At 43.0% G+C, this 24,980-nt stretch overlaps 1 protein-coding gene across 1 annotated transcript in view; it reads right to left on the reverse strand.

Moving 5' to 3' along the window:
* Positions 1-24,619, reverse strand: part of EDN3 (endothelin 3) — a 131,175-nt gene extending 106,556 nt beyond the window's left edge. Inside the window, exons 1-2 of the mRNA XM_040435748.1 lie at positions 24,414-24,619; positions 20,352-20,673 (exon numbers count right to left, since the gene is read on the reverse strand). Of these exons, the coding sequence (XP_040291682.1) occupies positions 20,352-20,673; positions 24,414-24,465 (374 nt within the window). The 5' untranslated portion in view covers positions 24,466-24,619. The remainder of the gene's footprint in view (positions 1-20,351; positions 20,674-24,413) is intronic.
* Positions 24,620-24,980: the final 361 nt, after the last annotated feature.

A 24,980-nucleotide genomic window follows, 5' to 3' on the forward strand; every position in this document is an offset into this window, starting at 1 on the left:
CCTGTGACAGTACCGCTCCAACCCCCACCTCTGATGCATCAACCTCCACTACAAATGGCTGACACACATCCGGCTGCACCAGAATGGGAGCGGACGCAAAATGCTCCTTAATAGCCGAAAAGGCCTGCAATGCCTCATCCGACCAGACAGAGACGTCGGCGCCCTTCTTGGTCATATCAGTGAGAGGTTTTACTATGGTAGAATAGTTTGAAATAAATTTTCTATAATAATTTGTAAACCCCAAGAACCGCATCAAGGCTTTCTGATTCTCTGGTCGGTCCCATTCCAGAACCGCCCGGACCTTCTCGGGGTCCATACGAAAACCAGAATCAGAAAGCAGGTATCCCAAGAACAGAAGCTCTTGCACCGCAAACAAACATTTCTCCAATTTAGCATATAATTTATTCTCCCGAAGGATCGTCAAAACCTGTCTCACATGATCCTGATGGGTCTTCAGATCAGGAGAATAAATTAAAATATCATCCAGGTAAACTACTACGAACCTCCCCACCAAATGATGAAAAATGTAATTTACGAATTGCTGAAATACTGCTGGCGCGTTCGTCAACCCAAAAGGCATAGCCAGGTTCTCAACATGACCCTCGTGCGTATTGAAGGCCGTTTTCCACTCATCCCCCTCCTTGATTCTGATCAGATTGTAGGCCCCTCTCAAATCCAACTTGGAGAACACCTTGGCTCCAACAATCTGATCAAAAAGGTCAGAGATCAAAGGCAGGGGATATGGATCCCGGACTGTAATACGGTTCAATTCCCGGAAATCCAAACACGGTCTCAGTGATCCATCCTTTTTCTTCACAAAGAACAACCCCACTGCCACTGGAGACTTAGATGGTCTAATATGCCCTTTTGCCAAACTCTCGGCGATATACCTTCGCATGACCTCTCTTTCGGGTTGAGAAAGGTTATAAAGCCGAGACTTTGGCAACTTAGCCCCTGGGACGAGATTGACTGGACAATCATAGTCACGATGAGGGGGCAATTCCTGAGCCCCACCCTCCGAAAAGACATCAGCAAAATCTGAGAGATACGGAGGTAAAGCCAAAGTGGACACACCAGAGATAGAAGTGCCAAAACAATTATCCGAACAAAACTCACTCCAACCGATGATTTGTCTCGCTTGCCAGTCTATAATTGGGTTATGTTTAGTCAACCATGGCAACCCCAAAACTATAGGAGCTGGCAAATCCTTCAAGACAAAACAAGAAATAATTTCCACATGTGAATCACCCACCCTTAACCCCTTAAGGACCGGGCTCATTTTCACCTTAAGGACCAGGCCATTTTTTGGAAATCTGACCAGTGTCACTTTAAGTGCTAATAACTTTAAAACGCTTTGACTTATCCAGGCCATTCTGAGATTGTTTTTTCGTCACATATTGTACTTCATGACACTGGTAAAATGAAGTCAAAAAAATTATTTTTTTTCCACAAAAAAATACCTAATTTACCAAAAATTTGGAAAAATTTGCAAATTTCAAAGTTTCAGTTTCTCTACTTCTGTAATACATAGTAATACCCCAAAAAATTGTGATGACTTTACATTCCCCATATGTCTACTTCATGTGTGAATTGTTTTGGGAATGATATTTTATTTTTTGGGGATGTTATAAGGCTTAGAAGTTTAGAAGCAAATCTTGAAATTTTTCAGAAATTTACAAAAACTAAATTTTTAGGGACCAGTTCAGGTCTGAAGTCGATTTGCGAGGCTTACATAATAGAAACCACCCAAAAATGACCCCATCTAAGAAACTACACCCCTCAAGGTATTCAAAACTGATTTTGCATACATTATTAACCCTTTAGGTGTTGCACAAGAGTTATTGGCAAATGGGGAGGAAATTTGAGAATTTAATTTTTTTGTCTAATTTTTCATTTTAACCCATTTTTTCCACTAACAAAGCAAGGGTTAACAGCCAAACAAGACTGTATCTTTATTGCCCTGACTCTGCCGTTTACAGAAACACCCAATATGTGGCCGTAAACTACTGTACGGCCACACAGCGGGGCGTAGAGGGAAAGGTGCGCCGTATGGTTTTTGGAAGGCTGATTTTTATGGACTGGTTTTTTGACACCATGTCCCATTTGAAGCCCCCTGATGCACCCCTAGAGGAGAAACTCCCTAAAAGTGACCCCATCTAAGAAACTACACCCCTCAAGGTATTCAAAACTGATTTCACATACGTCGTTAACCCTTTAGGTGTTGCACAAGAGTTATTGGCAAATGGGGATGAAATTTGAGAATTTCATTTTTTTGCCTAATTTTCAATTTTAACCCATTTTTTCCACTAACAAAGCAAGGGTTAACAGCCAAACAAGACTGTATCTTTATTGCCCTGACTCTGCTGTTTACAGAAACACCCCATATGTGGCCGTAAACTACTGTACGGGCACACAGTAGGGCGTAGAGTGAAAGGTGCGCCGTTTGGTTTTTGGAAGGCTGATTTTGCTGGACTGTTTTTTTGACACCATGTCCCATTTGAAGCCCCCTGATGCACCCCTAGATTATAAACTCCATAAAAGTGACCCCATCTAAGAAACTACACCCCTCAAGGTATTCAAAACTGATTTTACAAACGTTGTTAACCCTTTAGGTGTTGCACAAGATTTAATGGAAAATAGAGACACAATTTCAAAATTTCAAATTTTTGGCAGATTTTCCATTTTAATATTTTTTTTCCAGTTACAAAGCAAGGGTTAACAGCCAAACAAAACTCATTATTTATGGCCCTGATTCTGTAGTTTACAGAAACACCCCATATGTGGTCGTAAACTGCTGTACGGGCACACGGCAGGGCGCAGAAGGAAAGGAATGCCATACGGTTTTTGGAAGGCAGATTTTGCTGGACTGTTTTTTTTGACACCATGTCCCATTTGAAGCCCCCCTGATGCACCCCTAGAGTGGAAACTCCAAAAAAGTGACTCCATTTTAGAAACTACGGGATAGGGTGGCAGTTTTGTTGGTACTAGTTTAGGGTACATATGATTTTTGGTTGCTCTATATTACACTTTTTGTGCAGCAAGGTAACAAGAAATAGCTTTTTTGGCACGTTTTTTTTTTTGTTATTTACAACATTCATCTGACAGGTTAGATCATGGGGTAATTTTATAGAGCAGGTTGTCACGGACGCGGCGATACCTAATATGTATACATTTTTTTTTATTTATGTAAGTTTTATACAATGATTTCATTTTTAAAACCAAAAAAATGTTTTTTGTCTCCATAGTCTAAGAGCCATAGTTTTTTCAGTTTTTGGGCGATTATCTTGAGTAGGGTCTCATTTTTTGCGGGATGAGATGACTGTTTGATTGGCACTATTTTGGGGTGCATATGACTTTTTGATCGCTTGCTATTACACTTTTTGTGACGTAAGATGGCAAAAAATGGCTTTTTTTACACTGTTTTTATTTTTATTTTTTTACGGTGGTCATCTGAGGGGTTAGGTCATGTGATATTTTTATAGAGCCGGTCGATACGGACGCGGCGATACCTAATATGTATACTTTTTTTTTATTTATGTAAGTTTTACACAATGATTTCATTTTTGAAACAAAAAAAAATCATGTTTTAGTGTTTCCATAGTCTAAGAGCCATAGTTTTTTCAGCTTTTGGGCTATTATCTTGAGTAGGGTCTCATTTTTTGCGGGATGAGATGACGGTTTGATTGGTACTATTTTGGCGTACATGCGACTTTTTTGATCACTTTTATTACCTTTTTTGGGAAGTAAGGTGGGCAAAATTTCAATTTTCTCATAGTTTTTATTTTTTTATTTTTATGGCGTTCACCGTGCGGGGAAAGTAACATGACCATTTTATAGATCAGGTCGTTACGGACGCGGCGATACCTAATATGTGTAGTTTATTTTATTTTTTTAATTTTTATTCAGTGATAAATGTTTTTTTTTTATCTTAACTTTTTTCACTTTTTTTTTTACATTTTTTTGACCCAGACCCGCTTGGTTCTTGAAGATCCAGTGGGTCTGATGTCTGTATAATACAGTACAGAACAATATATATTGTTCTGTACTGTATTTTACTTACACTGAACAGATCTATGCTTTCAGCATAGATCTGTTCAGCACCATGGACAGCAGGACGCCTGAGCAGGCGTCCTGTTGCCATGGGAACCCTCCCCGTCTGCTCAGAACTTCGCAGACGGGGAAGGGTAAGCACGGGGCTAAGGGGGGCTCTCTGGGTGCTCTCTCCCTCTCCATCGGGGGGCTGCAAAGGCACAGCAGCCCCCCGATGGAGAGGGAGGGAGCTCCCTGACCGATGACAGATAACTTTTTCCATACAGCGGTCCGTACGGACCGCGGTATGGAAAGGGTTAAACGGCTGACATCTTCACAGATGTCAGCCGTTTATACCAGGGTGCCAGCAATGTGCTGGCACCCTGGTACAACCACTAGACACCAACGATCGTTCATGGGGAGGCGGGCGGGGGATCGCGATCCCGCCTGCCGCACCGCCCGCCTCCCGCAACGCCCCCACCGCCTGCGACACCCCCCCCGCACCACCCGCCGGCATCAAATCATGCAGGGGTGCAGGGGGGGGTGAAAAATAAAGATTATAGGCACTCAAAAGTTTCTGATCCCCGCGGTCAGGGACCGCGGGCATCAGAAACTGCAAAAAGCGCAGCAAACCGCAGGTCTGAATTGACCTGCGGTTTGCTGCGATCGCCGACACGGGGGGGTCACATCACCCCCCCTGGCGTTGTCACAGGATGCCGGCTGAAGGATTTCAGCCGAAATCCCGTTCCGTTTAACCCCTCGGGCGCCGGAATCCCGATTTAAAAGTCAGGACGTACCGGTACGTCCTTGGTCCTTAAGGACTCGGGAAATAGGGCGTACCGGTACGTCCTATGTCCTTAAGGGGTTAAGTGAATACCATGAACAATGTGAGTAAGGCTTCTTTGAGAAAGAGGGGAGGAATCAATTGCAAAAACACAAATCTCGTTCTCTAAAGTGCAAGTACTTAGTCCTAAATCTTGAAGGAAAAGAAAGTCAATTAGGTTTACACCAGCACCACAATCAAGGAACACCTCTAAAAAAACATTTCTTGACTCCAGCGCCACCATAGCTGGAAGGAGAAAACGGGAACTGCAGGGAGCTTGCATACCTGCCTGCTCCACCACACCATTCATGTGTCAGGGAAGTTTTTTTTTTCTTTTTCTCTAACACCTGTGGTTTAACATAAGGACAAGCAAAAACAAAATGACCACTCTTTCCACAATAGTAACATAGTTTGTGCGATTTCCTAAAGTCTCTACTATCCGAATGGAAAGAAATCTGACTCAATTGCATGGGTTCCTCCGCTACCCCCGCGATACCTGTAACATCACCCGGGGAGGCAGTAGAGACGAAACCACTCACAGAAGGGATACCTCGTGCAGGAGAAGCCCTATACCTCTCTCTGATACGTCTGTCTAGCCGTACTGCTAACGACATGGTGTTCTCCAAAGAGTCTGGGTATTCATGAAAAGCAAGGGCATCCTTCAGTCTTTCAGATAACCCCTGACAAAACTGTCTACGTAACGCAGGATCATTCCACTCTGATTCAGTAGCCCATCTCCTGAATTCAACACAATAAGCCTCTGCAGTATGTTCCCCCTGAAATAAATTACGTAATCTCGACTCTGCCATCGAGACACGATCTGGGTCATCGTAGATCAATCCCAGAGCCTTAAAAAATTCCTCCACCGACCGGAGGGCCCGAGAACCAGGCGGCAGAGAAAAGGCCAAGGATTGCGTGTCCCCTTTAAGCAGAGAAATAATTATTCATATCCTCTGACCCTCACCACCTGATGAAGATGGACGCAGCCGAAAGTACAATTTGCAGGACTCTCTAAAACGGACAAAGTCATCCGTACCCCCTGAAAATCGATCAGGAAGAGCCACTTTAGGCTCCACACAAACTTGACCTGCACCTGATGCCAGGGCATTCTGACATCGTGTGACCGAACCACGCAGCTCCGCAACCTCTAGGGATAGCCTCTGCATGCGGTCAACTAATGCCTCAATTGACGCCATTACAAAACCGCTGAGCAATGACAGTCAAAGTTTTGGGCGGATTATAATGTCCCGGCGAACGTGCACTCAGACTAACAGTTAAACCACCAACCAGGCTCTAGGCGAGAGGCAGGGGAAGGGTCACCTCCTAACTTATCAAGGGTCACCTCCTAACTTATCCCTGACCTCTCTCCCTGCACTGCTCAGCCCACATGCAGACCTTTGTGGTAGGTATGATGTGTCCTCGTGCCTGGACTGAAACACCCTAAATTCCCTGAGATGGTGAAGAGGGGAAATAGGAGCAGCCTGCTCGCACAGAACCTGGATGGGAGAGATGACACCAAACAATCAAACAAGAAACCACACTTATCTCTCTGCGCTGGAACAGACAACCTTCCTTTCTAGCTTCCAAGACCAAAGTGATTAATATAATCCGCTCAGAGCACTGGGGTGGAATGCTATTTAAACTCATAACCCCACCCAGTGCACCTGATGGGAGGCGGATCCAGCACAGCTCCAAAACAAAAAACACTAAACTCGTGCTGCTATTCTGGCCGACCTCCGCACACCGTCAGGACGGGGCATGACAGCAATGAACCACAGTCATGATGGAACAGAAAAGAACCTTCTCCAAACTGTTCCCACAAAGTTGGGAGTATACAATTGTCCCAAAATGTCTTCCCATTCACTGTAACTAAGTGGCCTAGGCCAACTCATGAAAAACAACGCCACAGCATTATCCCTCCTCCATCGAACTTTTACATATGGCACAATGCAGTCAGGCAGGTATTGTTCTCTTAGCATTTGGCAAACGAAGATCCATTCATCAGACTGCCAGATAGAGAAGTGTGGCTCATCACTCCACAGAACACGTTTCCATTGTTTTAGAGCCCAGTGGCGGCTGCTTTACACCACTCCATCTGACGCTTGGCATTGTGCTTGCTGATGTAAGGCTTAAATACAGCTGCTTGGCCATGGAAACCCATATCATATATAGCTCCTGGCACAGTTTTTGTGCTGATGTTAATTCCAGAGGGGGTTTGGAGTTCTTCAGTTATGGAGTCAGCAGAGCATAAATTACTTTTATGTACTATGTGCAGAACTTGATGACCCTGCTCTTTCATTTTACGTGGTCTGACACTTTGTGGCTAAGCTTCTGCTTCCTAAATGCTTCCACTTTACAAAAACACCACTCATAATTAATTGTAGAATACCTATTAGGGAACACATTTCATAAACTGACTTGTTTCAACAGTGGCTAGGAGCTGGATTTTCTACACTTGTTGCAATGAGACTGAATGAAAAACCCGAATTCAATGATTAAAGGACTTTTGTATTGGCTTAACCCCTTCTGGACATCAGTCATACACGTACGTCGGAAGTCTGCACTTAGCCGCCGAGTTTCTGCTGTTTCACATAGCAGACTCCCAAGGCTAATGTTTGCAATCAGCAATACCACAGATCATAGACATTTCACCCTTCAGATGCTTTGGGGCACAAAACGACTTCCCTGTACTGGGGAAGCCATTCATTGGTGTTGATTGGTAGCCTTCAGCAGTCTCTAGCCTGACCTATCACACGTACAGTATATTCCTATGGACACCTGCGGGTCGCAATTCTCCATAAGTATGTACTGAATTTCCCATTCACTACTGGATTACATCACAGTAGTGTATGGGAAAAGTGATCTTCAGATTTATTATTATATTCCATTATATAGCACTGTATGTCTTTGGAGTGTGGGAGGAAACCCATGCAAACACGAGGAGAACATACAAACCCCATTCAGATGTTGCCCTTGGTTGGATTTGAACCAAGGACCCCAGCGCTGCAAGGCAACAGCTAATTACTGAGCCACCATGCTGCTAAAGGTCGCCTAATATAAAAAATTCAAATCACTCCTTTTCTCCAAAATAAAACTAAACATTTATAAACAATAAAAAAAGATAATTTTGCACTGCACAAATATATTTATTATGTATGGTGTATGCTATAACAGAAAAAAATCTAAATGGCTGATTTGCCCTTCTTCCTTCACTTCACCTCCCCCAAGAAATTAAATAAAAACTGATCAAAAAGTCATACACACCCCAAAATTATATAAATGAAAACTGCAGAATACCCTGCTAAAATGAGCTCTCACACAGCTCTGTGACCGTGAACATTATTATTAAAAAAAATTGGGGGTCAGAAAGAAAAATCCTCAGGATATGTCATCACATATTTCATCGGATATTGATCATTAATCATATATCAAGATTGGCAGAGGTCAGCATTCGCTCTGTAAATGCAGCTTTTCAGTAGAGATGCACAAATCCCAAGACCCCGCTAAGGGCTCATGTACACGATCGTGTTCTGCCCATTGCCACATTGCGGACCGCATTTGCGGATCCGCAATACACTGGCACCGTTCCGTGTGCATTCCGCATCACTGATGCGGACCCATTCACTTCAATGGGTTCACAAATCCAGAGATGCGGAACGGAATCACCGAATGGAACACTACAGAAGCACTACGGAGTGCTTCCGCGGGGTTCTGTTCCGCACTTCTGTTCCGCAAAAAGATAAAACTTGCTCTGTCTTTTTGCGGAAAGGACGAATGCAAACTCATTCAAGTTGAATGGGTGTGGATTCATCCTGGCGGCCGTACGGAGGTTGCCCGTGCATTGGGGACCACAAATTGCGGTCGCCAATGCACGAAACGGCCCACCTACGGCCGTGTGAATGAGCCCTAACTTTGTTAAACCTAGTGCGTAACTTGACAGCTGAAGCATGACACTAGGATTATTTATATGGTGTAGAACAGGCATGCTCAATCTGCAGCCCTCCAGCTGTTGCAAAACTACAACTCCCATCATTCCCGGACACCCTACAGCTATCAGCCTACAGAAGGGCATGGTGGGAGTTGTAGTTTTGCAACAGCTGGAGGGCCGCAGGTTGAGCATCCCTGGTGTAGAATTCCTGCATCATGCTTTGTCTCCTCAGGCCTTGCACTAGGCAAAAACGTGTATTAGTTGAGTAGTAAGGGTTAAGTAGATGCAAATTTATTTAAAAATAGACTAGATTATGTGGCCCCTTTAAAACTTTTAAGATCACAAGTCAAGGTCTGCATTTATCCTTCCCAGATTGTGTGGTGTAGCAATATTACTGCAAACAGTGAGAAACATCATGCAGGTCACGAAGCGCCAAGACTCCAAGGAGACTGAAATGTTCTTACTTTTGGATGATCTCAATTAATAAGCACATAAAAGGCAACAATATTCATCATTTATGACCCATGTCTAACTTCAAACTCCCTATTGCATCAGGAATATTTACTAGTATTCCCACATTCATGGAATGTGCACAAGGTGGCTACATTCCAGAACACTGCACCATAGGGGAATAAGTACATATTTGGGTCTCCGAATTAAAATATCATTGTTGAAGAACAAGGCAAAGGGAAAAAGGAAAGCAAAATAGTCTTCTAGAAATCTAGATGACGGATCCTAGCAAAGAAGATGGCCAAGTGTGTTTAATATATGATAGAACTGAAAATCTGGTCTAGACAAGGGGGTAATTTGTATTTTCATAGTTTGGAAACGGGTGTTTCCAATTAGTTCTTCCTCTAGATTACTAAAAACATGAATATGAACAAACTACAGTAGGACTGTAGGACAGGTGGTTAATTGAATACAAACTAGTTAATGCATGTAGTGCAATATGAACTTTCTGTTCAGTGGCTCAAACAGATGTTTGACCCAAAGTAATCTTCAGGCTCTTCACATCAAAAATACCCCATTAAATTTCTCTAGCATCTCTAAAAAATTACATACACTGGACACGATTTTCTATACATACAGTACATCCTACAAATGTTCTGATATGCAACTTGAGGCCTTCAAGACTCCGAGGCTTAGGCCATGGGTCCAGTTGCCATACCTTGAAGCAAATTGCTTAAAAAGTTCTCCATTTTAGGAAACTAATTTTTAAATCAGCCTTTTGACATTATGCACCTCACAAAGTGCCCCCTGCTAGTCTCTCAGTGTTCAGTTTCCTTGCAGTCCACTATGCTTCATTGCCCCTCTGGAGCAACCCCTTTCAAATCAATGGGTTGTTTGTATAATGCAAGACAGGACAGGTCCTCCAGAAAAAAAAAGACATATAATGTGAATAGAGCAGACTTTGCAGTTGAGCCCACTCCATACATGGCGGGTGTCTGCTGTGTTTTGCACCCTACACTCACCTTCAGTGGCCAGATCTGTAAGGCTAAGTTCACACGAACGTGTGTGATCCGTGGCCGTATTGCGGCAAGTAGAGATGCCGCTCAGTATTAAGCCCCATTTACATGACCATATTTCTAGTCTGCTTCCGTTCTGCATTTTTTGCAGATTGGATGCAAACCCATTATGTCCGCATCTGTATGTCCATTGCACATTATAGAACATGTCCTTTTCTTGTCCAATTTGCGGACATGAATAGACATTGTTGCAATAGGGATGTGCGAGACAATGGGCAAGTGCGGGATACACGCGGACCACATCCATATTTTGCGGATAGGCAATTTGTGGACCAAAAATTGATAGTCATGTGAATACCCCATTAATGTGACCCTGCCTCAACATATACCCTGCTAGAGGACCCAAAATATAGGGTGCACCATCTTGGTCGTGTGATCATATTTTAACCATCAGGAAACCTATCAGATTAATAATAAAAATGATATATTTACCTTCCTAATCCCCTCTATTCCAGCCCCACCGTTCCTCTCTTCTCTATCGCTGCAGTCATGACATCATATTTTGGCTGGATGATGTACTGTCTACTGCACATGACCACTGCAGCCAATCACTAGCCTCAGCGGAATATGGGCACATCTCCTGCTGCAGCCAGGACAGAAAAGGCCAGTGAAGTAGTTTTGCTGGAACTGAAGGGGCTCACGAAGGTAATATATATTTTTTTTATTATTAATCTATTAATAATTTTGTAATCCATTACCTAATCCACTGATCAAACCAAACCCATAATTAACTACATTGAATTCATAAAAATAGTAATAGTCAGCTACAATGGCGCTACAACTGAAGGTAAAAAGTTCAGTAAAGAAAACCAGACTATTGGCACAGACAGTCCATAATTTTGTATATGGAACTCAACTAGACACTTGATATGAGGGTTTAATAGAAGACAATGACATCTGCATCACCTTTGGTCAGCATGGAGGGAAAGGTGACTGAAATTAATAATCAATGGGCCATTCAAAGACAAGTACAGTCTTCTCAGGTTTCCTACCCAAAATCTTGAAGATAGACATACAGATTCTCTTCATTATCAAACATCCTAATAATTTGTACTGATGAAGGATGTCCAGGGGTCTCTGTGAGAAGTGCAGCATTGAATCTTCTAAATTTAATAAGCTGTTCGGATACCAGCCTAGAAAATTTGCTGCAGTAATAGCCTGGGGCTGAACACAAAATACTGCAGGCAATTGAGGTAATCACAACCTAGTTGGAATATATGCATTCCAGGCAAAAGTGGAAAACTTTTACTTGTCCATACTACAATGGCAGTTACTTGCCTCCCCTTCCCTATGGCAAACTCTTCCTATGGCATACCCTCACTTCCCTTGCTGTGGCGTGTGCCCTTGCCCTGTACTACTTATGGCGTGCCCTAGCCCTCCTTCATTACAAAAGTAAGTGTTCACATTCCAGTCCTCTGCTCAATGGAGATGAGCCCCAACCTATTATCCAACCCTCTAAGCTAGGAGGCCCCATTTCATTCTAATGCCTACACGGTCACAATATTCCTTTATATGTGCATCATTTCTAACAATATTAATGCACTGCTGTGCTAAGTGCGAGACCTCACTGACCCATGGGTCAGTCTAGATGTCGCTCTGCAGGATTACAGATTGACCAAATGTTACGTTCCACAAGCTCCTGTGCACACGATAAGACACTGCTGCACCAGTTCAAATCTCTGCTGGGTTTAAATGAAACCAGATGTTTAAGGCTCTTTATCTTGACATAACCTTTGCTAATCATTTCTTTATGCAAATAAACTTTTTTTTCAAGAAAAAGCTAAACTGAACTAAATACATCAAAGTATTCCTCATGGTCTAACAGAGCTGGAACATTCATAGCAAATTCTAGAGGGATGTCAGACCTACAACCAGTCTAAGATCCATCAATATCCCTACCCCACAGTCCATTATTTGAACAAAAGAATATAAAGGGTCATGTCTTATAGACAAAGCAGATCTATCTAAAGTATATGTACAGAAGGTTTTTCTAACCATCATTGAATGCTGTGGCATATCACTAGAATTCTCATTGGTGGGGTCCAAAGAAGATCCACAAAATGAAGGGACAGAGGTCCTCATGGCATTTTTTCTTCACGGCAGTGTTCATGGCCACTCACTGTGCAGGAAAGTACCATTCTGAGGAATGGTGGTCTCAGCAGCCACCATTTTAGAGATGCTTATCATCTTATACAGACCTAATACTTCTCACAGTTGAAGGTTTACTACAATTGAATCCTCTGTCACCTAAACTCATCAGCAGTATCTCCTGTCCCGAGTTTGCTACAATGTATCAGCCCAGATAAAACGTATCAATCAGAGAAACTATAGCTCACAGCAGAATGTCTAGACTGGATTGGATTGATTGAACAATTGTGTAACCAATTGTTCCCTAAAAATATTAGATCTTTTTGACCTCTAGATGTTAAAAGGGGTTGTCTCATCTCAGACAATGAGGTCATATCGCTAGGATATGCCCCTATTGTCTGATAGGTGTGGGTCCCACTGCTGGGACCTGCACCTATATCACGAATGGAGCCCCGAAAGTGGTGGAGGGTGATGACTCGGCTATTTCCATTAGAAGTGAATGGAGTGGTGTCTGGTCATACGTGGTGCACTCCCATTCGCTTTTATGGGGAAAGCGCTTGGTGGTGGCCGGGCCGGAGTCCTCAAGCCACCACTTTGCAGGGCCCGCACCTATAAGACAATGGGGGCATATCCTAGTGATATGCCCCCATTATCTGAGATGAGACAACCCCTTTAACAAGCTTGTTCCAACTCACTAAGGCTACGTCTACACGACGACATTTGTCGCGCGACAGATAGGGCACAACTACACTGCAACATTTGTCGCGCGACATTTTGTTGCACTAATGTCGCGCGACAATTTTTATAATGGCAGTCTATGGTGTCGCACTGCAACATGCAACATGCTGCGACGCAACAGTCGCAGAAAAATCCATCTCAAATGGATTTTCTGCGACTGTTGCGTCGCAGTATGTTGCATGTTGCAGTGCGACACCATAGACTGCCATTATAAAAATTGTCGCGCGACATTAGTGCAACAAAATGTCGCGCGACAAATGTTGCAGTGTAGTTGTGCCCTATCTGTCGCGCGACATATGTCGTCGTGTAGACGTAGCCTTAGTGAGTTGGAACAAGCTTGTTAAAGGGGTTGTCTCATCTCAGATAATGGGGGCATATCACTAGGATATGCCCCCATTGTCTTATAGGTGCGGGCCCTGCAAAGTGGTGGCTTGAGGACTCCGGCCCGGCCACCACCAAGCGCTTTCCCCATAAAAGCGAATGGAAGTGCACCACGTATGACCAGACACCACTCCATTCACTTCTAATGGAAATAGACGAGTCATCACCCTCCACCACTTTCGGGGTTCCATTCGTGATATAGGTGCAGGTCCCAGCAGTGGGACCCACACCTATTAGACAATAGGGGCATATCCTAGCGATATGACCTCATTGTCTGAGATGAGACAACCCCTTTAACAGCAAAATGTCGCGCGACAAATGTCGTCGTGTAGACGTAGCCTAAAAGTGAGCAGAGATTTTGAGAAAATGGTAAGAAATTTAAAGGGGTTATCCCATCTTAGACCATAGGTGCGGGTCCCACCTCTGGGACCTGCACCTACAAGGAAAACAGATCGCGGGAGAGTTGTGGCTCCCCGCCTCTCCCATTGAAGTGAATGGGAGCGCACTGCGCATGAGCGGCCACCGCTCCCATTCATTTCTATGGGGCCGACGGAAATAGCCGAGCCAGCGCAGTGCGCCCTCCTCAACTTTCTCCGCTCCGTTCTCCTTGTAGTTGCGGGTCCCAGAGGTGGGACCCGCACCTATCAGACAATGGGGGCATATCCTAGTGATATGCCCCCATTGTCTAAGATGGGATAACCCCTTTAAACATGAAGTATGAAAAGTTGCAGATTTTTATTTAAAATTATTTCCTTAGGGTACTTTCACACTAGCGTTAATGTGATCAGGCAGGCAGTTCCGTCGTTGGAGCTGCCTGCCAGATCCGCCGATCAGTGTGACAACTGACAGCATTTGTAGACGGATCCAGGTGCGGATCCGTCTACAAATGCATTGCAAGAACGGATCCATCTCTCCGCTTCAGTTGTTTTGCAATGCTGGATCCGGCACTAATGCAAGTTAATGGGAATTAATGCCGGCATTCCAGCGAATGATCAGGCATTTTGGACGCACATAATACGGCAGCATGCTGCGGTATTATGTCCGGCCAAAATGCCTGACAGTAACTGAATGGAAGGCATACTGATGCAAACTGAACGGATTTCTATCCATTCAGAATGCATTGGGATATAACTGATCAGTTCTTTTCCGGCATTGAGCCCTTTTGACGGAACTCTATGCCGGAAAAGAATAACGCTAGTGTGAAAGTACCCTTAGAGGCAGCTCCGCAGATGAAGTAACAAGTACCCAGCAGAATATTACATTGTTTCCAGGTGGAGCAGTCATGGGCACTGTGCAAACAGCATGAAGTCTGCGTTACACGTTACGGGTACGTTCACAAGGGACATAAATGCAGTAACAAAACTCTGTCAAACTCATACAGATTTGCCATTGATTTTACCCCCTGTAGTTTAAAGGGTGAAATCCGTGGTGGAAATCTGTAGCATAACTTGGCATGCTGTCAATTTAAAATCTGCACTGCACGTCAATATGGTCTCAAGATGTATTTTTTGTTTGTTTGCACCATGTGAATGAGATTTCTTACAATCCCATACACATTGCTGGTACTGTAATACACGCAGCGGCAAATCCACAGCATGTCCATTCAATTTCGACATACTGTAAAACAGTCAGTGACAGCAATGAGAGAATGCTACAACTAGAGAGGAGCGAATTTCCGCTCATGAAATTCGTTCACACTTCGTTTGTTAGTGAAAGGTGAATTGCGTTATGGATTCCGTTACCACGGACCATAATGCAATTCTATGACGGAACACATAACGGAATGACTTTAGAGGCATTCCGTTATTCATTCCGTCATAATAGAAGGGATGCAAAACGGATCCGTCCCGTTTCTATTATGCAGGGGAGTCCTCTTTTATTATGACGGAATGAATAACAGAATGCCTCTAAACGCATTCCGTTATGCATTCCGTCATAGAATTGCGTTATGGTCCATAGTAAAAGGATCCATAACACAATTCACGTTTTACCAACAAACGAAGTGTGAACGAATTTCAAAATATGAAATTCGCTCATCTCTAGCTGCAACAGATTAACTAGTACCAGACTAGGTATAGGTGAATCCTATAAATGCACCAATGTTCTTTAAAATGCATCTCACTGTTTGCATGGGGCTCATTTCACAACAGAGATAGTGAGAGGGAAATTAAATGCAGCTCATAAGCCTTTCACATCTTGAATTCTTAGCTTCTCAAGATCATCATTATGTGGGGTCCAATTACAAATTTAGCTATGGGGTCCCATGGTAATGCTCTACCCCAATTTATCTACATACTCAATTTCTTCTTCCACCGCTCAACTCTCAACCCTTGTTGCAGAAATTTCTGTGACTATTGCATTCTTCTCAATGGAGCTTTCTGAAATCCTCAGAAACAACACTATTCAGATGTATCATTCCAATTTCAGTTGCAGAGATGTCAGAGCAGTGGCGGCCCCACTACAATGAAAATATCATCTACATACAGGCCAAGTAATTTGTCTTCTAAAGGGTCTGGACTGTATCACAGTAATGTAGTCTGTAAGGCTAAGTTCACACGAACGTGTGTGATCTGTGGCCGTATTGCGGCCCGCAAATTGCGGGCCGCAATACACGGCCACAGTTCCGTGTGAATTCCACATCACGGATGCGGACCCATTCACTTCAATGGGTCCGCAAATCCGGAATCGCGAATTGGCCGCACGGGACGGGACCCCTCGGAAGCACTAGGGAGTGCCTCCGTGGGGTTACGTCCCGTACTTCCGTTCCGCTAAAAGATAGGACTTGTTCTATCTTTTAGCGAAACGGCCACGGACCCATTAAAGTGAATGGGTCCGCGATCCGATGCGGCTGACCTACGGCCGGCGATCGTGCATTGCGGCCCGCTATTTGCGGGCCGCAGCACAGGCACGTTCGTGTGAACTCGGCCTAAGGCTGAAAAAGACCTGCATCCATCTAGTTCAGCCTATCATTCTGCTATGCTGATCAGAGGAAGGCAAAAAACTTACTACTAAAATGTATATATATTTTACACTGACTCCAAATATAAATCCCTGGATTAAAAAATCATAGCCAGAAACCAGTAAATACAATGTGTAATGTTATTACACCCCCAGAAATACATCCAGGTGCATTCTGAACTGTTCTGTTGAGTTCATCACCGCAGCATTTTCTGGCAGAAATCTCTATAGCCTCCCTTCTCTGCATTTTTCTAAAGAGTTTTGGAAGCCAATATCAGGAGTGGATCATAAACATAGAATGTGTCGGCAGATAAGATCCATTTGGCCCATCTAGTCTGCCCAATATACTGAGTACTATGGATAGCCCCTGGCCCTATCTTATATGAAGGATGGCCTTATGCCTATCCCATGCATGCTTAAACTCCTCCACTGTATTTGCAGCTACCACTTCTGCAGGAAGGCTATTCCATGCATCCACTACTCTCTCAGTAAAGTAATACTTCCTGATATTACTTTTAAACCTTTGCCCCTCTAACTTAAATCTATGTCCTCTTGTAGCAGTTTTTCTTCTTTTAAATATTCTCTCCTCTTTTACCTTGTTGATTCCCTTTATGTATTTAAAAGTTTCTATCATATCCCCTCTGTCTCGTCTTTCTTCCAAGCTATACATGTTAAGGTCCTTTAATCTTTCCTGGTAAGTTTTATCCTGCAATCCATGTACCAGTTTAGTAGCTCTTCTCTGAACTCTCTCCAAAGTATCAATATCCTTCTGGAGATATGGTCTCCAGTACTGCGCACAATACTCCAAATGAGGTCTCACTAGTGCTCTGTAGAGCGGCATGAGCACCTCCCTCTTTCTACTGGTAATTCCTCTCCCTATACACCCAAGCATTCTGCTAGCATTTCCTGCTGCTCTATGACATTGTCTGCCTACCTTTAAGTCTTCTGAAATAATGAACCCTAAATCCCTTTCCTCAGATACTGAGGTTAGGACTGTATCACTGAATTTATATTCTGCTCTTGGGTTTTTACGCCCCAGGTGCATTATCTTGCACTTTAAAAGCAGACAAAGTATCAGTATTCATTCCTCATATTGGCTACAAAAACTGCTTAAAAAACCTGAACGTACCAATTTCACACAAACATATTCAGTCCAAGAATTGAAATGCACTCTATGTGAGAGCAGTATTTTGCGGTCTGAACACTGCTCCTGTGAGACAAACTCATGGCATTCTAATAACTTATAATGGTTTCAATTCCATTCTTACTGCGGCTGTACTGAATTATACTCATGGCATGCAGGCTGGGCAGGAACCTACAGCATTATAATGGCATACGTTCATGTCACAGGAGCGGCGTTCAGCTCAGGAAATACTGCTCTCACATGGAGTGTGTTTCGCCGACTGAATACGCTCATGTGAAATTGGTTGATACATTCATTCAAATGGGTCACATAGGTTCAGTTTCAACAGTCAAATGACTTTAGGGAAAGATGCAGTCCTGATCTGGAAGGAAGGGATGATCGTTGTTAATGTCCACCCTTAATTATCCATTTTGATCAGCTTTAGACTAATGTGTATGTTCCTCTATGTGGCCAAGAACCCCCTTTCTATGTTGGCGTAGAAGCTTTTTTTCCCCATCTAGTAGATTCCACCTTATCGTTAGAGTCCTGGGTGTAATTGTTATATGGTAGAGATATTGACCATTGATACATTTATACATAGTCACATAGTTATTAGATGTCCCCTCAGCTGTTTTTTTTTCTAAATTATGTGGTAAAATGTGTATGAGACGTAAGGGGACCTCTAACCCAAAGGGGATTTTATGGTCCTGAAAACAAGGTATGCGAGTAGAAGGCCTGGCTACAAGCCTAGAACTCTGTAAATCTGTATCAACACCATGGTAAAAATAAGGCTTCTCATAAGAATAACAGAGCATATAATGTAATCCAAATATCTTAATCGTAAAAATAACATTTCCCAATTCTCAATTGATTGTGCTCTATTTTGGCAATGGATATGGTTTGTTATTTTCTATTGTCCAACGACTATAGTTATCTGTATTACAACCAAAACTCAAATTTCATCTCTTGAGAGCCACATGCAACAGAGGAAATCATTTTTGGAATTTACAGTTCCTTAGTAACCCTAGTATCTTAAAAACAAAACAAAATGGAGATCCACTCAAGAACTAGGACATTAGGACATGCACATTGTGAGAAACCAGGAAGAAAATGGATGACCAATGACAGATGATGGATTTTCATAGCTACTTATGGCCTCTTTCACACGGGCGTTGCGGGAAAATGTGCGGGTGCGTTGCGGGAACACCCGCGATTTTTCCGCGCGAGTGCAAAACATTGTAATGCGTTTGGCACTCGTGTGAGAAAAATCGCACATGTTTGGTACCCAAACCCGAACTTCTTTGGGCTTGGGATCGGTGTTCTGTAGATTGTATTATTTTCCCTTATAACATGGTTAAAAAAAATAAAAAAAATCATTTAACTCACCTTAGTTCACTTGTTTGCGATGCCGGCATCTCTTTCTGTCCCCTTTACTGAATAGGACCTGTGGTGAGCATTAATTATAGGTCAAGGACCTTTGATGACGTCACTCCGGTCATCACATGGTACGTCACATGATCTTTTACCATGGTGATTCACCATGGTAAAAGATCATGTGACGTACCATGTGATGACCGGAGTGACGTCATCAAAGGTCCTTGACCTATAATTAATGCTCACCACAGGTCCTATTCAGTAAAGGGGACAGAAGGAGATGCTGGCATCGCAAACAAGTGGACTAAGGTGAGTTAAATGATTTTTTATTTTTTTTTAACCCCTCCAGCGCTGTTTTACTTAGCATTCTGTATTCAGAATGCTATTATTTTCCCTTATAACCATGTTATAAGGGAAAATAATAATGATCGGGTCTCCATCCCGTTCATCTCCTAGCAACCATGCGTGAAAATCGTACCACATCCGCACTTGCTTGCGGATGCTTGCGATTTTCACGCAACCCCATTCATTTCTATGGGGCTTGCGTTACGTGAAAAACGCACAAAGAGGAGCATGCTGCGATTTTCACGCAACGCACAAGTGATGCGTGAAAATCACCGCTCATGTGAACAGCCCCATAGAAATGAATGGGTCAGGATTCCGTGCGGATGCTGTGCGTTCACCTCCCGCAACGCATCCGCGCAGAAAACTTGCTCGTGTGAAAGGGGCCTAAGAGTCATAACAGTCACATCAGTGACAATAAAGCTGTTGGGACCCCATCACCAAGCTCTGTGATCCCTGCAATTGCCGAGAATGATAAGCTTCTAATGCCTGCTTATGGCTCAAAAGAACAATGCGTATGCTTCATCCTCCACAGAGATGAATGAGACCTTCAGAAACAAGCCAATGAGTGTACTTGGATCATCCAAGTGTCCTACTCAATTTATGTTTCTGTCCTTTCAGACAAAAAAAAGTAAAGACAGTTTATTTTGTGGAATAACCCCTTTCATGGTGGACCTCTGCAAGCTAGGACCCACTGATTTTCTACATGAGTAGGTATGGTGGGCCCCTTAATACATGACAGAAGAAAAAATGGTGACAAAAATACATGTTCAAGGAAGGTAGAACATTATATAGAATTTACAACCAAATGAGTTGGTGATAAGGCTCAACATAGAAGCTATAAGACCCAAAGTGTTGACCATCAGAGTCTGGACATATGGTAGGCTGTACTAGGGAAGGCAAAGCCATGAATGTAAAGAACTTCTATGGAAAACCATCGTAGATCTCAGCACACTCAATATACAAGCTCCTGATCCACAAAGGACTGGTCACATCACCTTGTCACACAGAAGACGGGGCAGGAGGAGTACCTTTACTTACTCAGGCGTATTGATCCATATGATGTCTAGATGACAGTAGTAGACACACTCCTTGTCTTTGTATGTATAACATGTACAGCGTCTTTCCCTCCTGTGGGCTCCCCCAGAATCTGGCTCCAGGTGAAAGCTGGGGCTCATTTGCTCATATCCAGGAATTGGGGTTCCTTGAGGTCCAGGGGAAGCTGACCTAGGGGGAAGGGTCACTCCTGATTGGAAAAAGGTTGTCGGTGACTCCTCTTCCCTGCTAGCTTTTCTTCCTCCCTCTTTAACTTGGAGACTGCCCTTAGCCCCTGGGAACTGGGGCAAAAGAGCCAGAACAAACCCTAAATTATGAGAGAGAGAGAGAAATAAGTGAAATATACTGTGCTCAGTTATTTAGTGTTAAATGGCATGTCCACTTTTTGCCACCGCATTTTTAATTGCTCCAATGATGATGTAAACATGGAGCCAGATAGGCCAGCTATATCCAAAAATTGGCAAGAGACTGTTAATCAAGGCTATTTGCAAAGTTGCTTCATTCTGTATTTTAGATGCATTGGGGTAATAAAAGAAAAAAATGCTAATTGAAAATGTGGACCTACCGTTTAAATGGTGCTCTATTGAATACACAGTGTGTTATAGAATACTATGCAATAATAATATAATATATACATCTATTAAAAGAAGCCATGCCAAACATTGCTTACTGACATAGAACTATCCTATTCCATGGCATGCAGGTTCACACAAGGATTAAAGTATGAGTAAGGAGCATGGATTTATCTGACGATATAAACAGTGTTTATCACCAACAAATAGAAGCTGAGACTATACATGGCGTGTACCAATTTAATACCAGTCTTGCCCCCAGATGCAAGAAATGCTACACAACACTATAATAAAATAATGATATATGTAAATCTCCACATGCTCCCTGGTACAGGACATGGCAAGTAATCTTGACAGTGATTTGCAAACCACTATTAGTTGGGTGTCACTGGTCTTGATACTAACTCTAGTTCTACCCCCTCCACCCCTGTTATGCATTTTTAACACTACTTTAAAGTGATTGTCACATGAAGACAAGTTATCCTTATCCACAAGAAAGGAGACGAGTCTGATCTGTGGGGGTCTGAATGCTGGGACCAAAGCCAATCACGAGAATGGGAGTCCCTGCTCACCAGTTTCAATGGAGCAGCACTTACACATGGGGCATGCCATTCCATTTAGCTCTATAGGGCTGCCAGGGATAACCAAGAACTTGTACTCAGCAATCTCCGACAGTCCTGTAGCGTTAAAAGTAGAGTCAAACGTGTGTCTGCCACTCTATTCAAATGGGGGCGTAACTACCGTAGCGACAGACCATGTGACTGCTATGGGGCCCAGGGCAAAAGGGGGCCCAGTAATAGTTGGGATCATCTCCTCTTCTACTGGAGGTAAAACTTGGTCAGAACAGCTATCATCCTACAGAAGGGCATCTGGGAGTTGTAGTTTTACAACAGCTGGAGGGCCGCAGGTTGAGCATCCCTGTCTAAAGGAACAACTTTTAGTAAATGAGTCAGTGGAAAAATGGCCCAAGGGTCATTGAAAAGTATTTAGGCAGAAACCCTAAATACTTTTTTGTATGGCCTTTTTTGTGGCTGAAAAAAAAAGGCATAATAATCTCACGTGCTTTTTTTTTAGTCACCTGTTTTTGCTGCATTTTTCGTAAACAGTGTACAGAGAGACAAAAAAAAGCTACCTAATTAAAAATGCCAGTAGCAATAAAATAAAAAATAAAAAAACGCTTATGTGTCCTGCCTTTTAGGCCTCTTTCAGACGGGCGTTGCGGGAAATGGTGCGGGTACGTTGCGGGAACATGCGCGATTTTTCCGCGCGAGTGCAAAACATTGTAATGCGTTTTGCACTCGTGTGAGAAAAATCGTGCATATTTGGTACCCAAACCCGAACTTCTTCACAGAAGTTCGGGCTTGGGATCGGTGTTCTGTAGATTGTATTATTTTCCCTTATAACATGGTTATAAGGGAATATAATAGCATTCTGAATACAGAATGCATAGTAAAATAGCGCTGGAGGGGTTATAAAAAAATAAAATAAAAAAATTTAACTCACCTTAATCCACTTGATCGCGCAGCCGGCATCGCTTCTGTCTTCTTTCTTTGCTCTGTGCAGTAACAGGACCTGTGGTGACGTCACACCGGTCATCACATGATCCATCACATGATCTTTTACCATGGTGATGGATCATGTGATGGACCATGTGATGACTGGAGTGACGTCTCCACAGGTCCTGTTACTGCACAGAGCAAAGAAAGAAGACAGAAGATATTGTACTATGCATTCTGTATTCAGAATGCTATTATTTTCCCTTATAACCATGTTATAAGGGAAAATAATACAATCTACAGAACACCGATCCCAAGCGGTTTGGGTACCAAACATGACGATTTTTCTCACGCGAGTGCAAAACGCATTACAATGTTTTGCACTCGCGCGGAAAAATCGTGCATGTTCCCGCAACGTACCCGCACCTTTTCCCGCAACGCCTGTCTGAAAGAGGCCTTATAGTTTCCTATAGATCTTCAGTTAACATCTGGAGCTGGTGGTTTTAATGCAAAAAAAACTCAGAAAGAAATGCAAAAAACACCAGCAAAAACCTACATGTGAACCCATCCTAAATCGGGTTTGTGATGATTAGCCGCAACGGTTTTCATAAATTCCCTATATTTCTATATATTTTAATATTTATATACACACACACTTTTCATATACACCTTTTTTTTTTTTAGCTAATTTTATTTTATACTTTTTCCCTATGACGTACTTTAGATTTTGTTTTTTTATAAGTTGATCAGCAGAAGTTTGTTCCAGCAGTTGGAACACATGTAGAACCTGCATTAAACTTTTTTTTTTTCTAGGTTATTAATGATGAATACTGTGATCTGCTATAACACAGAATACACAAGCAGCAGTGATAACATCATCCCCATCTGGTTTTGTTTTGTGCATGCACCTTTTACCAGCAAGCATCCCAGTACTGAAAAGTTGGTTGCATTTAGGAAATTTGTGCCATTAATGACCGTCGATCGGTAAAATACCAATACAGGGGACTAGTCACACTAATGCATGCACATTATATCTATGGGTTTGCATGTGTAAGTCTTCATTCAGCAGTAAATGCAAAGTCCAACTTTTTCTTATATGGCAATTAAAATTGCCTGGGATCAAAACTGTGCAATCCTCCCCCTAAGTGCTCATGCACACGACCGTATGTACAGTATTTTGCGATCCACAAAACACGAATCCACAAAAAAACTGATCTGCATGACGTCTGTGTTACATACGTTTTTTTGGTGGGTCCATTGTAACTATACCTGCCCTTGTCCGCAAAACGGACAAGAATACGACATGTTATATTTCTGTGCAGAACTGACTTGCGGACATATTGACACGGAAAGCACACGTAATTTCTGTTGTTTTTTTTTAGCCCCATTGCAATGAGTGGTTCGGAACGGACACAGGCAAAAATATAAGTTTGTGTGCATGAGCCCTAAGTTACAGAAAATTGCATGAGCTCTTGGGGTGCAATCTCCTACCAGATCACATTGCAAGTCATAAGTTAATGCTGAGTGCCAGCCTTCGGATCCTTATAGGTGATGATGCAACCCTCCTGAGATGAGCACTTTTATAAAAACATCTAAAATCTAACACCCTACACACTGCAGGTCGGAAGCGGAATCCCACCTCCAATTCCTTCAAATTTCAACCATTCACATGAATCAGGTGAATCCAAAAATGACCAAGTCCATCTGAGTAGTTTGAACCTGAGGAGAGCTTTGTCCTCAGCAAGAAAAACTGCCAAAGCATAAAGCCATACATTGAATAGTAATAATATAATGAAACACCTCAATTCATTCAGCCACTTAATGGTGCTTGTCAGGTTTCTTAACCTCATACAGTTACACCTGAAAACCACAATAGGTTCCTTAACTGTCAGGGATTGTAGTTCCTCCATGGCTAGGAGTGATAACTGCACCCAACTACACTATGAAGAAGCCCCCCCAAACATTGTGTTTGCACTCACCTGTGTTAGAAGTGACCAGTAGTCCCAGTAGAATCAATAGCCTCTGCTCCATGAACCCAGGTGTAAATTATCCAGAATGTGATGCCACAATTGCTCTCCTGCACTAGATAATCCCTGCCAGACAGCCCTGTGGTGGGGTGACCATTCCTGCCTGTGCCACTTGGAAATGAGGTAACTGCAGGCTGCTGGATCTCAGCAATACTGGAGAGATACTCTGCTGCTCTGTGCATAAGAAGAGATCAGAGAGGAGATATAAAGGTGGTGAGCAGGCGCCTCCCACAGGACATCAGCGTCATTGCCACTGCTCTAGCAGCAAGCTGAACCTTCCTGATCTGTGTGCATCACTTCACATGTTCCCATTGTATGCAGATTATGTAACATCACAATAGGAGAAATTCAGGACCATTGCAACATTGTTGCATTATTTAGAATACTATGAAATATTTGCAGAATTGTAACATTTTTAAAGTGATTGTCTATTCCTAATCCCCACTGGTCCCTCACTGGTTTCTGTTCTTCCTGCACAAGTGATGAGGTGTCTTCACCGCAGCAGCTAATAATTGGCTG

This window comes from Bufo bufo, chromosome 6 (genome assembly GCF_905171765.1).
Source record: "Bufo bufo chromosome 6, aBufBuf1.1, whole genome shotgun sequence".
In the NCBI taxonomy this organism is placed as follows: Eukaryota; Metazoa; Chordata; class Amphibia; order Anura; family Bufonidae; genus Bufo; species Bufo bufo.